Here is a 17,079-nt window from a genome sequence, read left to right as displayed (position 1 = left end):
CTTTTGATATTTACAATTCTTATGTCGTAATGTATCAGATAGCCGGTTAGCTCAGTCGGTAGGCCACTTGCTTTGTAAACGAGGGGTCCCGGGTTCGAGTCCTGGAATAACCGCATATTTTTCTTATCCTTTGACAATCGAACAACTCGTCTGATTGGATAACATAAAAATAGCAATAATGGAAATCCAAAATATACAGAAGACGAATGTGAATGGGTCGTTCTCAGATCTTCGTTTAGAAGATCAAGTACTTTAGTCAGATTGTTTATGTTAGTATGTGTATGTGTATGTGTAAGAATCCATTCCTAAAATGGCATGAGTGCTAACAGCGCTTTGATAGTTAGAAACCCAATACATATAGGATTTGCTTTGTCTAACCATATCATCAATATGATACTGCGCTTTGGTGATATATACAATCATGCATTCAAACCGATAGTTATTCGTAGTAAATTACTGCGCCATTGGTATATATTCAAAGTATGTTGAACTATTTTTTACTGGGCATGAGTACTTTGTAAGTTTGTGAACAAGTCCACGGCTGCCTCAAACGTGATGATAGAGTTGGCCAAATTTTTCGGTCTGTAACAATAATGATGTCAGAGGTGGTAAATTATTCCGCATTGAACTATATTGTACAGCAGATAGATAAGAAATAGTTGTGAGACAGTCCGTTCCTGATTAAATTCTGTGCGGTTACATAGGGAAGGTGATTTTTGATAAATCACCTTCCAAAAATGACCAGAGTGTAAACTGTTATATACCTCATATGCATTTGCAATCTTCTGAAACATCTGTGCCGCTGATTCTTTCTTCTGAAATAAACAACATGAACATTAAGAATTTTCCAAAATCCAGCTTCATCAAATGATAACAACTGCTGCCCTATGAAAGGCTACAGCTGACTATCCAGACAATTGGGGAAATGTGCAGGTAGCCAGAAATGTTAATAAACATTAGCTTAATTTAGGATATTGTTATATCTTCTTCACAACTCAGTCTGAAGGAAGTTTGTAGGCAACCATGAAAGGTTTACACCTATTATAATCTTAAAAATATTCTAAAATAAAATCAGGTGTGAAGAAAATCAAAGGTCCCTGTTTCACTCTACAAAAATCTTGTACACTTATCAATGACATGATTGCTACCAATTAGTTGAATTCATGTTCATTTTTTATAAAAAAAATTTTCTTTTTAAATCTTAAGTGAAGTAGAGCATCAGTGGGTAATGAATAGAGTGCGAATTGCTTTTCTACCTTTTACAATTTCATACTATTACAGCTGACAAGCTAATTCAACTGGTGTTTAACTGTGTGACCTGTCAGGTGATCAATCACAGTCTCATTCATCAGTTTGACACAGGGACAATTGTGGTGCTGAATGCTTTGTCTTTATATATTTTAAACAAATTTGAATAACTATGACTGCATTATAAACCTCTACCAGGTTTTTCAAGTATTTCAGTTATGTATCAATTGGGGGTAAGTTAACTTAATCCAGTAGTAACTTGTTCTAGATGCAAGTGACTGTCAACTTCTCCACATAAATCAGAAGTGGAGGACAATTGATTTTGTTAAAGACGGTTAATCTGACACAATGTCTTCTATCAAATCGTCACACCTCGTCTGTGACTAAACTCATGACCCCACAATCCACACAGAGCAGGCTGACCTTCCTCAAAATTGCTTTGGAATGCTAGCAGGGATCTACTTTATTAAATGACTCATTTGATATGTAACTTAAAGAGTTACCCTTTTCCTAAAAATTGAAAGAACATTTAAAAACTTTAATATACATTATACAAATAATTTACCTCCTCTGTTCTGTGCATATCTGGATGCCATTTTCTTGCCAGCTTCCTGTAAGCTTTTGTGATTTCTGTCTGAAAAACAACATTTGTATTTATATTCTTTATATTCTAAGTATGATTAACATGAAACTAACTGTTACCTATCCTAGCAGTATGTGACCTAAAGGCAGAGATAATGGAAAGAAAAATTTAGGATAATTTGGTTTTCACTTCTAGCTGTAAGGTTTAGAGAGCTCTAAGAAGTGTAGCATATACATGTTTCATTTGTTAGTAAAATAAAATTAGAGTTTTTTTTTATAAAAAACAGGGCTGTGTTGCCTGTAAAATATGCAGGAATGGTCTTACTGCATTTACTACAGTCAACAGACATTGTAATAATAGCAGAACTTTAGATTTACTCCAGAAGTATTGACTTCTCTAAAATTGTTTCATGATTTTGGCTGTTTTATAGAATATGGCATTGCCATCAGTCTGATATTGTGATGTACCTCTGCAGATACTGCAAGAATGCCCCCTTCTCAAGTAAGTTAAGAAGATAACAAATGGCATAAATTCTCACAGTCTGTCATCAGCCAGGGAATACAGGTACACTTACCTTTGTCGATTCTCTAGTGACATCCAGAACTGAAAAGAAATAAAAAGTAATATCATTTTCTAGAAAACAGCAATGAGCAAAGGATTTCAGTGATTAAAATTTTCTCACTCTCTAGTCTATAACAGAATCATATTACCATACTTCAGTAGTCAGTTTTTGAGCTACCTTCAGTTCAGTTGCTGGCAATGAACATGTTGAAAAATTTCACCAAATCTAAGCACATTGAAAAGTCTTTTTTTTTGATGTATCAAATATATTGCGGATATTTGTTTGTTTCAGTGTAAGATTAAAATATCTTTCACAAGTGAACACCAGGCCCTGTGTTCACAAAACATTTTTCGGTCTCAGCCGAGTTTGACTTTGAAATTTTAATATCAATTTTACTATAACTTCAAGGTTAAATTCCAACTGAGACTGACCATCAATACAGAAAAGTCACTTGAAAATAGTTATTAACTTAAAATTTAGTTTTAATCATGCTATTTATATGTAAATGACAAATAAAGTTTCATTATCACTCAGCTGAGACTGAAAATGTTTTGTGAACATGGGGCCAGATCCATGTAAGGCAATATTTTCAGGAGTTGCATTAGACTAAGCTTAGATATGGTGTTCATGAGTGAAGAGATTTTGATCTTACATGTAAAACAAACAACTTTTTTTTTTCCATTTTATGTTTACCCATTTTAGTTTCTTGTAAGTGAAAAATATATTTGTTATTTTTCACTATGAAAATCTGGGCTCCAGATAAGGTGCAGAGCATCGTAAATTATGCATTGAAATAATGCATATACGCAATTTTTATGCATAGAAATGTAAATGAAATTACAGAAATGCATGCAATTACTTTTTACTACTGTAAACAAAAACTGAATTGTCTGGATGCTTTACGTAAAAGAACATATGTGCGAGCATGCACCTTGCTGCTTTGTGAATATTCCTATTCCATTTATATATAGGTATGTACGGTAGTGTATTTTAACAGTATGTTAAAATTATCAAATTCTGGTTTGCAGAAAACAACAAAATACCTCTAATCATGGTAGCCTCTGTCTGGTAATCAGATAGAATATTTACTTAGTCTCGTGTACAAATCAAACTCACTACTTTATATCAAATGGTAATCATTTCTTGGAAGCAAAACATGTTGAGACCGTTAAAGACTTTAAGTAACTGTATGCAGAATTTTTCGTTCATTTTGAATGAATCAAAAGATAAATCCTCCCCGATAACCAGGAGCAATGTCTATTTATGTTCTTGCAATATCTAAGCAGATGTGTATAACAAGTGAATAGTAAACAAAATCATTTAATTTTATTTGAAATACAGGCTAAAAGGAAATTTTTTGTCATCTTTAGAATAAGGTTGATACTTGTCCGTAAGACTGTATGCTCGACTTTTCTCAGTGCTTGACTCTTTGCCAGTAAAAACTATACAAATTTTTAACCAAAGAATTCTAAGTTAAGAAGGGGCATAACTCAGTCAAAATCCAAACAGACTAATGGCGATTATTTCTCCTGGTGTAGACTTTGATAGTAAATAACTATTTAATTCAGGGCTTCCATTAGGATTCAATTTCATGGAGTCAGGACTGCCTAACATTAGGATTTTGGAGTCCCTCTTAAAGAGAATTCCTATAGTTTTTTTCCTTTCATAGAATTTTTTTAAATTCACATATATGATAGGAAAATTTGTGCTGAAACCGATGAACAAATAAAAACAATAGGTCACCAGGCTTGTTTTTGTGAAAAATTGTTTTGAACACACCCACTGTTGCTGAAACTGCCAGCGATTTTTCAACATTTTCATAATTTTCTGCTTTTTTATAAATACCAACCAAAATAAACATGTAGGCAGCACAATAGGGTTTTTTCTTTTTACAGACTTTATTATATACTTATTTGATATCATAGTCATATTTGTAATACTCCAACCTTACAATAATGGGTACAAATGAAAAAAAAAATTGTTTCATATTTACTTTTGTGAACTTTTTTCAATGAAAAATACCCATAGTGAAGAATATTTTTTTTAATTTTGAAAAAACTCTTTCATAGAATTTTTTCTTTTTCTTCTTGTGTATAGATAATTGTATTGTGAGCATAAAAATTGCTAAAAATGTATGGGTCACCAGGCTAAATTTTATGTTAAGACCGCTAGAATACAACACCTGTTCGGACGGAAATGGCGCGAACCTGGCCAAATTGATTACATGTATGTCTGCTAAAAGTTAATTTTTTTTAAAAAAATTCTTAATTCTTTCTATAACTGAATACTAAATAATCTGAAAGGTGATATTGTCTTATCAGTACTAAGTCATTTATCTTACATTATATGAACAACACTGTCTTTGTACTAAAATGCGATGTGAAAACACAACCACAAAAATAGCAAGATACCTGTCAGGCATGATACTTGTCAATACAACATAAACCAGTATCAACATTTGATTACTGATATAACTTATCAAAAATGTTATTTCATTCAAGATTCCTCATATTTAAGATTGTCTGTAACATGTTTCAACAAATGTTGACTTCAGTTCAGTTTTCCATAGAAAGTGTCGGCTGCGCAGAAAGATGCGCATAAAAAACTATAGGAATTCCCATTAAATTTTCTTGGAGTCCTACGTATATCACTTTGTAAAATGACTTTTAATATCATCATTATCATCATCATTACTATCATCATATCTAATTGGTTCAGAACAATGTGTAAAGTAACAGAATTTAGAGAAAAGAACCACTAGAATGATTAGAAAATATTTTATTTTACAAAAAAAAATATTTTATTGTTTCATTATACGTAAAGCAACAGTCAGCATTTTTATTAAAATCAACAAACTTACTGTTATTCAGCTACATAATGAAAATCCAAGTACATTTTACTTGGAGTAGAATTATGTCAAATTACGTCATTCACCTGGCAATACCCAACCAGTTAACTTTCATCCCACATCAAAGAAAATCAATAAAGGAAAATTTTGCCGACGTTTAGCTGCCATGTTCTTGTGTTTGTTTCAGGCTATTCATCAAAATGTGTCAGAGATATCAGATCTTAATAGAAGACAAATTGAATGTTTTGTTGTTGTTTTTTTTTCTCTAAAATATACTGTGAAAGTAGGATTTATCATTTACGAAAATTTACGAAAAGTAAGTAGCAAATTTATTACCAATCGGAAAAAAAACGTTTTAATTTAAACTGGATGTGAAATGTCATTTGCCAGAGGAATATAGTTACTTGCTGAGGTTTTTTCAACTTTTTTTGTGCTGAAATTATCGATAAATTTTCCACAGTTAGTTACTTTGTCTTCCGACTTCGGAGCTTCTTTCATCAACTTAATCCGAGCCAAATGCATGTAATGTTTTATTGTCGGCAATTAGCGCATTCTAAACATGTCAACTGATCTGGATTTATAACGGTTTACATTTACAGACGGTCTCTATCAAACACGATGCTTTCACACTAGTCTCACACTTCAAACAATGCGGGCAGTTTTTACGAGGCTGTCAATCAAGAGTTAAACCACTTTGACTAGTTACGGGGCGGAGCTTATCACGTCATTCGAGTGAAGTTACGTCACGGTGTATTGATTTTGTCGTCCTTTGAAAATATTGGAAGTCCTTTGTACGCCTCTGACATTGTGTATTGGCGTACGGATCATAATTTTTGGCGTATTTTACGCCGGGACGCCGCTTAATGGAAGCCCTGTTAATTAGTAGACTCAATAGCTAAAAATGATAGTAACAGAGATATTTGACTTTATCAGAAACTTTAACCAACGGTGATGCCGAGGCGAGTGCAATAGCTCTACTTTTTCTTTGAAATGAACATCCAATAAAGGGCTTTGATAATTTATTCATGACTTTCATTTTCCAGGGATTTAAATCATGATTTTTATTAAAAAAATTTCCCACTCCTCCAGAACACTGGTAGTAAATTTCAGTTGTTGGATTATAGTGCAAGATACAGAAGGTTCTCCAATGCAAAAAAAAACTATAGGGGTGCATACCGGTTCTCGATATGTATGGAATACCAGTATCCAGGGTTCGATCGATACATCGGATCAAATGTTCCTGTATCGATCAAAAACAAACTAACTGCATCGTAAATGGCCTCAGTAATAGTTCTCCTCCAGTTAGCGTAATTTGTTTACTCCGGAAATGCTTTTCTACAATTTCACACCTGACAGCCAATCAGCGTTCAACAGCATTAGAAAAATGTCAGTATACGGTACCCGGAATAGAACGGTAATTTTTGCGTTGATGATTTTTTCGTCTGCAAATTCTAAGTGTACTAAAAAAATTAAGAATAAATCTCTATCATAAGCATGCTGCCACCAAAAAGTAAAGTCTGGTCGTACTCTGGTAAAACTATTGCAGGTGCAGACTGCAGAGCGAGTTTCTCCACCTCTGGAGATATACTGTCTGCAGAAAGGTCGATGTTGGATGCAAATGCATTAGACTGCATGATTTTCCTAAACAAGAGGACCATGATGGTCCTGAATCGCTCACCTATCCCCACATGACCCAGTGTTGAACTGAGTATGATGTTGTTATTTCTATTATTTGACATAGTGACCTAGTTTTTGAGCACATGTGACCTAGATATCATCAAGATAAAAAATTCTGACCAATTTTCATGAAGATCCATTGAAAAATATGACCTCTAGAGAGGTCACAAGGTTTTTCTATTATTTGACCTAATGACCTAGTTTTTAAAGGCACATGACCCACTTTTGAACTTTACCTAGGTATCATCAAGGTGAACATTCTCACCAATTTTCATGAAGATCTCATGAAAAATATGGCCTCTAGAGAGGTCACAAGGTTTTTCTATTTTTCGACCTACTGACCTAGTTTTTGACTGCACATGACCCAGTTTCGAACTTGACCTAGATATCATCAAGCTGAACAGGCTCGCCAATTTTCATGAAGATACATTGAGAAATATGGCCTCTAGAGAGGTCACAAAGTTTTTCTATTTTTAGACCTACTGACCTAGTTTTTGACCGCATGTGACCCAGTTTCGAAACTGACCTAGATATCATCAAGATGAACATTCTGATCAATTTTCATGAAGATCTCTTGAAATATATGGCCTCTAGAGAGGTCACAAGGTTTTTCTATTTTTAGATCTACTGACCTAGTTATTGACTGCACGTGACCCAGTTTCGAACCTGACCTAGATATCATCAAGGTGAACATTCTGACTAATTTTCATAAAGATCCCATGAAAAATATGGCCTCTAGAGAGGTCACAAGGTTTTTCTATTTTTCGACCTACTGACCTAGTTTTTGACCGCACGTGACCCAGTTTCGAACTTGACCTAGATATCATAAAATGTGACCTCTAGAGTGGTCACAAGCAAAAGTTTACGCAGGCACGCACAGACACACAACGGACACCACGCGATCACAAAAGCTCACCTTGTCACTTTGTGACAGGTGAGCTAAAAATGCATCCAAGTCATGTTATTTTGTCGCAGAATAGACCCACCTTAAAAGTTATTAATCAATACTAGTAATAAAGTTCATATTGCACTACTATAATGGTCTTGTACAATGTTATTATTCCGTTAGAAAATATCATATTATATATCGAATATCGATCATTTTGTATCTATACAAATATCGTATTGAACATTTTGACCTATACGCACCCCTATTTGCCGCATACTGACTACTGTCCGCCATACTGGAATGATATAAACTAGTGCGAATGAATGCGTGCAAACTACTTTGACGTTTTTTAAATGTTATTTGCATTATTTAAATGTAAAATTGTATTGTTTTGTATATGCATCATTAGATGTTTACGAATGTACAAAATAATTTAATTGCCATTAAAGTTTCCAACAGATTCTTTGATCATTTTAAATACTGCATGGTTTGTAACACCTTGGCATTTCACGTGCATCAGGTTTTTTTTGTTGGATTAGAATTTGCAGGTGATTAGCAAATTGAAAAAAAAATTGATCAATTGTAATAAACAGAAATTACTTAATCTGTTTTAATTGTTTCTTTATTGTAACTTTATTTTGGCGACTTCCGTATTCATTCTTGCTAGTTTATATCATTCAAATATGGCGGACTGCATGCAGCGAATAGGTACACTTTTGGAGAGACAGTAAACGCAGATAAATGCAAGGGCATAGCTTGCTGAAATTGTAAAATTAATTAAGATAATAACATGCATGATACTTACCAAAAGAAACGAAGTGAATTTCGACAGCTTTATGCACAGAAATGTAATTCCGGTTCCCTAGCCTATGCTGCTATGCATGGTACTTTGGCTAGAGAACCGGTTCCGGACAAATAAGTTTGCTGTCTAGGGAACCGATTTCGAATTTTGCCTCCCAGTCATAATCTTAATTGATTGTTCGGGAGTACCCACTAGAACTAGATATTTTGTTTACAGATAAGTATTGATATCTTAAGTAAATAACAGTCAAAACTATATAAAATCATTACTTATTCATTAAGAAATCAATTACCAGATGGCTAGAAAATATTTTTGAGGATTTGCTAGCCGTCCAGTAACTGGACGTCTAGAACACAAGCTATTCACTTCCTTTAAACAAGAGGACCATGATGGTCCTGAATCGCTCACCTCTTCCCACATGAACCAGTTTTGAGTATGACGTCGTTTTTTCTATTATTTGACCTAGTGACCTAGTTTTCAAAATGTGACCCTGTTTTGAACTTTACCTAGATATCATCAAGGTGAACATTCTCACTAATTTTCATGAAGATCTCATGAAAAATATGGCCTCTAGAGAGGTCACAAAGTTTTTCTATTTTTATACCTACTGGCCTAGTTTTTGACCGCACGTGACCCAGTTTCGAAACTGACCTAGATATCATCAAGGTGAACATTCAGATCAATTTTCATGAAGATCCATTGAAAAATATGGCCTCTACAGAGGTCAAAAGATTTTAACAATTTTAGACCTACTGACCTAGTTTTTGACCGCAGTTGACCCAGTTTCAAACTTGACCTAGATATCATCAAGCTGAACATTCAGACCAACTTACATACAGATCCCATGAAAAGTATTGCCTCTAGAGAGGTCACAAGGTTTTTTATTATTTGACCTACTGACCTAGTTTTTTATCAAGCACATGACCCAGTTTCAAACTTGACCTAGATATCATCAAGGTGAACATTCTGACCAATTTTTATGGAGATCCATTCACAAGTATGGCCTCTAGAGAGGTCACAAGGTTTTTCTATTTTTAGACCTACTGACCTAGTTTTTGACCGCACATGATCTTGTTTCGAACTAGACCTAGATATCATCAAGATGAACATTCAGACCAATTTTCATACAGATTCAATGAAAAATATGGCCTTTAGAGAGGACACAAGGTTTTTCTATTATTTGACCTACTGACCTAGTTTTTGACGGCATGTGACCCACTTTCGAACTTGACCTAGATATCATCAAGATGAACATTCAGACCAATTTTCATACAGATCCCATGAAAAATATGGCCTCTAGAGAGGTCACAAGGTTTTTCTATTATTTGACCTACTGACCTAGTTTTTGATGGCACGTGACCAACTTTCGAACATGACCTAGATATCATCAAGGTGAACATTCTGACCAATTTTCATGAAGATCTCATGAAATATATGGCCTCTAGAGAGGTCACAAAGTTTTTCTATTTTTAGATCTACTGACCTAGTTTTTGACCGCACGTGACCCAGTTTCGAACTTGACCTAGATATCATCAAGATGAACATTCAGACCAACTTTCATACAGATCCCATGAAAAATATGGCCTTTAGAGAGGTCACAAGGTTTTTCTATTATTTGACTTACTGACCTAGTTTTTGAAGGAACGTGACCCAGTTTCGAACTTGACCTAGATATCATCAAGGTGAACGTTCTGACCAACTTTCATGAAGATCTTGTGAAATATATGGCCTCTAGAGAGGTCACAAGGTTTTTCTATTTTTAGACCTACTGACCTAGTTTTTGAAGGCACGTGACCCAGTTTCGAACTTGACTTAGATTTCACCAAGGTGAACATTCTGACCAATTTTCATGAAGATCTTGTGAAATATATGGCATCTAGAGAGGTCACAAGGTTTTTCTATTTTTAGACCTACTGACCTAGTTTTTGAAGGCACGTGACCCACTTTCGAACTTGACCTAGATATCATAAAGGTGAACACTCTGACCAATTTTCATGAAGATCTTTTGAAATTATTATATGGCCTCTACAGAGGTCAGAAGGTTTTTCTATTTTTAGACCTACTGACCTAGTTTTTGACGGCACGTGACCCAGTTTCGAACTTGACCTAGATATCATCAAGATGAACATTCTGACCAACTTTCATAAAGATCCCATGAAAAATGTGACCTCTAGAGTGGTCACAAGCAAAAGTTTACGGACGCACGCACGGACGACGGACGCTGCGCGATCGCAAAAGCTCACCTTGTCACTTTGTGACAGGTGAGCTAAAAAATTGCCATTATTAAAAAGGTCACCAAGACAGTTGTAACTTTATAAGGTAGTGTTTCCTGCAGACTCTAAAAGGGGCATGGTGCTTCCCTTGAAAAAGGGCACTTTTAATGCGCGGTTTGGCACTGAAAGGGCATTCTTCCAAGTACGTTTGCTGGCATCATTTTACAGACACCATTTTACATACTATTTTCACATTGCATTTGAGAATCTTTCATATCTCAGATATGGGGTAGTCACCGTAGATATTTTGTATTATTCCTTAGATAATGTTTACCATACTTTCAAACATTCTTATTTTGTTACCAACATGAAGTGCTGGCTTGCATTTTCAGAGACAGATATCAGGTGATAATTTAATAAGCAACAAGTTTTATTGAACAACTATCAATAAGCAACTTTATTTTGTCAATCATCACATACCATTTCACCATTGAATTACGTTAAGAGCACAGGCAGTTCATCAAATCTACATGTAATCAATGACTGTGTACCTATATCGCTGATTAAACCCATTGTTCTTCGTTGTCAGTAAGATTTAGAAGACAAATCTACATGGAAAGTTACATTTTTCTATTGTTTTGGGCATACGAAAACGAAAGTAGAATGCTACATAAAAAGTACATGCTGTGAAATTTGCTAGATTAGATCATCTGCCACTATTTTTATCAAGTTTCTGCGATACATACACTAGTTTGAATCAATGATTGACTATGAATCTGTTTTTTTTTCTATCTAATTATACAGTATTAAGTAAAATAAACATACATGTGAATACCTATGGTTCATTGCGAATAATAACTCAAAATTTCGGCTTGCTTGAATGCGGCCGTGCACTTTCAACTTGAATTTCGGCCTTATTTTGACAAATTATTTACTAAAACAAAACTAGGGGCTTGCATTTTTAGTTTATTCATTTAAATCTCGATCAGGTTTTATAACTTAATCGCTAGGTTATCGGTTATTTTCATACCGATGTACCTTTTCACATTTTCAAGATGGTGGCGACTTCTGCATTGGCGTGTCATGAATGTGCTTTGGAAAGTACTACTTCGTAATTATTAAACAAGACATTTGTCGATTTTAATGAATTTGGTATCATTCTGAAGCTTAAATGTTTATCTTATATTATTTTTATAAATGATACCCGTGAAGGAATAAAATATATCTTGTAGATAAAATCGATGTAAAACATTTTGAGTCTGGTCATTTTTCATGGGTTGGTCGGCGATCGGCAAAGGGCAAACATTCAACATTTTATTTTTAAAGGCCTAATGAGCGCATCAAAAATGTGCGACAATCAATCTACATTTTAATTGATAACAACCTTTTAAAATAATTATCCTTTAATCATGTGTTAACTGACCGTTTTCAATCATCTCTTCCGTAAAAAGGCTAAATGTAGCTTCTCTGCCGAAGTGCTAAAAACAACAAATTTTCATCTTCTCTTTCCAATTAAAGAATCATAAAACAGTAATTGATTGCATAATCCTGTCAGTTCTTAATCAGGGTCATTCACGGTTGATGCACCCACGTGTCGACCTGTTGATCAAAGCCGCTAATTGACGGTACAATACATGGAACATGCCCCGCGGACATTGGCTATCCAGGCTGGTTTTGAAAGGGCAGTTTTCAAGATAAATACAAAAGCCTGATAAAATAAAACGGCACATGGCGCAAACCTTGGCGGCACTTTAAACGGGGCATGGCGCTGTGCTATGTTAAAAAGGCCTGCAGGAAACACTGTAAGGGCGAGCGACTGTTCACTAAGGGCAAGCAGATTTTACTGGTTACTAGTAGTAGTCCTGCAGGGTAAGTGGTGTGAAAATCATATTTACACTCTAGCAATGTCTGAATTATCCAACTTTATTCATGATGAAATTGCTATTGAAATGATCATTTTTCTGTTTACAATGTAGTTTTATTTTTATAGGTAAATTAGTGGTCTCATAGTATAACGTTTCCTATCCATCTAGAACGATTCAAGCATTACTAATTAGCGGAATCCACCGACCATTGCCAACTGTTAGTATAATTTCTAAGGGTCAGGCACTTCCCAAATTTTCAGTGCATAAGGCCTCAATTTACATTCAAACTTATGTTAAATGTAAAAACAAATAAATACGAAATGCATCATTCAGAATGTTACTACAAAAATTGACGAAATGTTACTGATATACCAACGTTACCGCCAGTATCGTTACACTTTGAAACGTAAAAAGCAGACAAGCGACAAACGATAGAGGACATGAACTCAAAAGATTAAATTTATTTGAAAATCTTTAAACAATACAAAAAATAAAATATCATCTTTTGGTAATTTATTTGATTATAACTATAACATAGGTATGTACAGTATATGTTTTCATACACAATATTATAAGCCGATGACTTTTACACAAACACTGTTAATCTTGATACTAAATGTTGAATTAGATTTTCATAGTTTGGTTAATCTTATATGTGTTCAGTAAATAACAAAATAATATGTGATATTATTATCTTAATTTATTTTTTTTGCTGATATCAAATAGAATTCATTAAAGGGGTAAAGCACTCATTTAATCTGTTATCAACAGTTCATTTTACAACAAACCAGTGTATTCATTTGGAGTTCCTCGGTTATTTAGGTTTTGAAAGAGAAGGTAAACATCGGGTGAACGCTGGTATCTGTAAACCATTTAGATCCAAGTTTTAAGTGAACACTGGTTAAGTCTTATTTTTTATTTCATTTTCAACAAAATTTAAGATATATATGACCCTACATATCTAGAAAAAGGAGGTCCGTACCCCTAAAAAACTCCTAACAGGCTTGTCTAGAGGTACGGATCTGTACCTCTAGAATCAGATTCTAGAGGTACGGATCCGTACCCCTAGACACTTCCTATTTTTTATATTAGCGATAAGTCCCCATTCTAGGTGGTGCCTTACTTCATATTATTAAATCTTTCTATATCAAACATATGTATAACTGATTTACAAACGCATTATAAACATTAGCCGGTGAAATCTCACCCACCCATTGTCCCAACTTGAAATATATAATAATTTACATACAGGATCAGAAGCAACTTACTCTCATAGCAGTTTTCATGTCCGCAGTAAAGACCTTCAACTGATGCATCAGAAACTGTAACATACGTTGAAAGTAAGAAACAAACTAATAATACTGAAACTGCCATCGTTGACAGGTAACGTGTTACTACAAAAAATATTAGACGAAAAATTGTTCTCGACTAAGTACCTCAAAGAACAGGAATTACCGCCAAGTAAGTCGGTCTCACTTAAAATGCGACAAAAAGCAATCAAGCGACAAGAAGCGATAAGAAGCGACATGAAGCGTCAAGAAGTTTTAATTTTATTTGAAATCCTTTTAAACATGGCACTGTTGAAACATTAAAAAATGATCATCTTTTTTATTTTATTTGATTTATTCGTGATAATATAGGCCTACTGTACTGTACATATCTGTATGTCATACACAATAAGTTACAAATAAAACATAAAACATAGTATCATTTTTACACAAAACAAAACATAGTATATCATGAATACTCAAAATTGATATAGTTTGTCATAGTTTGTTACGATCTCTATAATGTGATATCAACAGAAGATATCACAGACTACAAATAATACTGTAAATATATGAAATTGATTATACCACTTTTGCAAATGTTGTGACTTATATATATATATCAAAGGATAACCCATTAAAGTTTAACTTATTTCCAATTGGGTCCTTTTGATAGAGTGTCGAGGATCCAAAATAGGCGTTATAAGTGAACAAAATACTAGTTGTATTTTACTTAGTAATAGACATTTACGGATTAAGTCTACGTGGACTGTGGACACCTAAGGCAATAGATATTTCAAGGGGACCGTCTCAACATAGTCTAATTATATTATGCGCGATATGAAAAAGAGTTTATAACGGCAATAGGGTTTGAGTTATTATATCATCACTATGCGGTAGGTGATATAAATTTGGATGTGCCTGTTTTTAGCTCGACTTTTCGAAGAAAAAGTAGAGCTATTGCACTCGCTCCGGCATCGGTGTCGGCGTCGGTGTCTCCGTTGGGTTAAAATTTTTGATAAAGTCAAATATCTCTGTTACTGTCAAAGCTATTGACTTGAAACTTAAAATACTTATTTACTATCAAAGTCTATACAAGGAAGAACAATCCCCATAACTCTGATTGAATTTTTACAGAATTATGCCCCTTTTTAATTTAGCATTTTTGTTAAAGTTTTTGATAAAGGCAAATATATCTGTTACTATCGAAACTATTGACTTGACACTTAAAATAGTTATTTACCATCAAAGGCTTCACCAGGAGAAACTATCCGCATAACTCTGATTTAATGTTGATAGAATTATGCCCCTTTTTAACTTAGAACTATTGGTTAAAGTTTGTGATAAAGTCAAATATCTCTGTTACTATCAAAGCTATTGACTTGAAACTTAAAATAGTTATTTACTGTCGAAGTCTACACAAGGAAGAACAAACCCCATAACTCTGATTTGATTTTTTACAAAATTATGCCCCTTTTTAATTAAGAATTTTCTGTTAAATTTATTATAAAGTCAAATATCTCTGTTACTATCAAAGCTACTGACTTGAAACTTAAAATAATTATTTACTATCGAAGTCTACACCAGGTAAAATATTCTGCATTACCCTGATTTGAATTTTGATAGAATTATGTCCCTTTTTAACTTAGAATAGTTGGTTAATTTTTTTGATAAAGTCAAATATCTCTGTTACTATCAAAGCTATTGACTTGAAACTTAAAATACTTATTTACTATCGAAGTCTACACATGGAAAATCAATCCCCATAACTCTGATTGGAATTTTTACAGAATTATGCCCCTTTTTAATTAAGAATTTTCTGTTATTTTTTTTTATCAAGTCAAATATCTTTGTTACTATCAAAGCTATTGACTTGAATCTTAAAATACTTATTTACTATTTAAGTCTACACGCGTAGAAACAGTCCCCATAACACTGATTAGAATTTTGTTAGAATTATGTCCCTTTTTAGCTTAGAATTTTTGGTTAAAGTTTTTGATAAAGGCAAATATCTCTGTTACTATCGAAGCTATTGACTTGAAACTTAAAATAGTTATTTACCATCAATGGCTTCACCAGGAGAAACTATCCGCATAACTCTGATTGAATTTTGATAGAATTAAGCCCCTTTTTAACTTAGAATTTTTGGTGAATGTTTTTGATAAAGTCAAATATCTCTGTTACTATCAAAGCTATTAACTTGAAACTTAAAATAGTTATTTACTATCGAAATCTACACCAAGACAGGCAATCCCCATAACTCTGTTTGGATTTTGACAGAATTATGCCCCTTTTTAATTAAATGTACTAAATTGAACAAATATATATGTCATTACAGAATAACTGTAGAACATTCAATCGCAGAATTGAAGTGTTACAAGAGCGTAAGCTCTGTATGGAGGCACTCACGACAACGATTTTCAAGAACCGTACATGTCTGTGCATTCCTTGTGTTTAGAAGAAAACATGTCGGATTGATTGTATAAACTGATAACTGTCAACAAGAAATGAATTTCATTTCATTCATGTTTATGCCATAATACAGTATAAATGGGAAGATTTTTTTATTTTGATTATCTTCCGTTCATTTATCTAGTAAAAAGCTGTCCATCTCTTCGTCCATCCACTACTGACAAATTAAAACAATAAAGTTATACAAATACAAAGTCTTTAACGCTAATACAGAAATAACAAGTGCTCCGCCAAGCGGGGCAATATACGCCCGAAGGATTATATCAGGGGATGGGAGCAAAATTTAAAGAACTTTACTGTTGAAGCCCAAACGAAAAGGACAACAAAAGGGAAGAAATTCCCCGAAAAACTCTAAGTCCACTAAAATCATTACCAGGTACAGATATGTCAAAATACACCTAAACTTCGCAGGTACCATCCATGTTGTACCACAGAAAAGTGGTATCGGTTTTTTCCCTACGGCCAGTAATAAAAATGTTACAAAAGAACCTATTTATAGTAACATAAAAGGGAAGTAATTCAATAAAAAGTATTGTAAGTGAACAAAAAATGGATATGCCAAATAAAACCAAGAGCACCGAAATGCAAAGCAACATAAACACAAAACAAAGTCATGTGACCTTTGACCCCTAAGTGTGACCTTGACCTTGAA

At 33.9% G+C, this 17,079-nt stretch overlaps 1 protein-coding gene across 2 annotated transcripts in view; it reads right to left on the bottom strand.

Moving 5' to 3' along the window:
• LOC123536317 (dnaJ homolog subfamily C member 25-like) overlaps nucleotides 1–14,111 on the bottom strand; it is a 36,056-nt gene extending 21,945 nt beyond the window's left edge. Inside the window, exons 1-4 of one of the 2 annotated variants that reach the window (XM_045319414.2) lie at nucleotides 13,956–14,111; nucleotides 2,406–2,434; nucleotides 1,814–1,882; nucleotides 765–815 (exon numbers count right to left, since the gene is read on the bottom strand). In XM_045319414.2, coding sequence (XP_045175349.1) covers nucleotides 765–815; nucleotides 1,814–1,882; nucleotides 2,406–2,434; nucleotides 13,956–14,061 — 255 coding nt within the window. In that variant the 5' untranslated portion in view covers nucleotides 14,062–14,111. Of the gene's footprint in view, nucleotides 1–764; nucleotides 816–1,813; nucleotides 1,883–2,405; nucleotides 2,435–6,417; nucleotides 6,583–13,955 lie in introns of those variants that run through there. The other variant, XM_045319415.2, reaches the window with a different exon arrangement.
• Between the last annotated feature and the right edge of the window lie 2,968 nt (nucleotides 14,112–17,079).

Source organism: Mercenaria mercenaria, chromosome 17, assembly GCF_021730395.1.
Source record: "Mercenaria mercenaria strain notata chromosome 17, MADL_Memer_1, whole genome shotgun sequence".
NCBI classification, from domain to species: domain Eukaryota; kingdom Metazoa; phylum Mollusca; class Bivalvia; order Venerida; family Veneridae; genus Mercenaria; species Mercenaria mercenaria.
The sequence above is the reverse complement of the archived record's forward strand: the minus strand, read 5'-3'. Positions and strand labels throughout refer to the sequence as shown.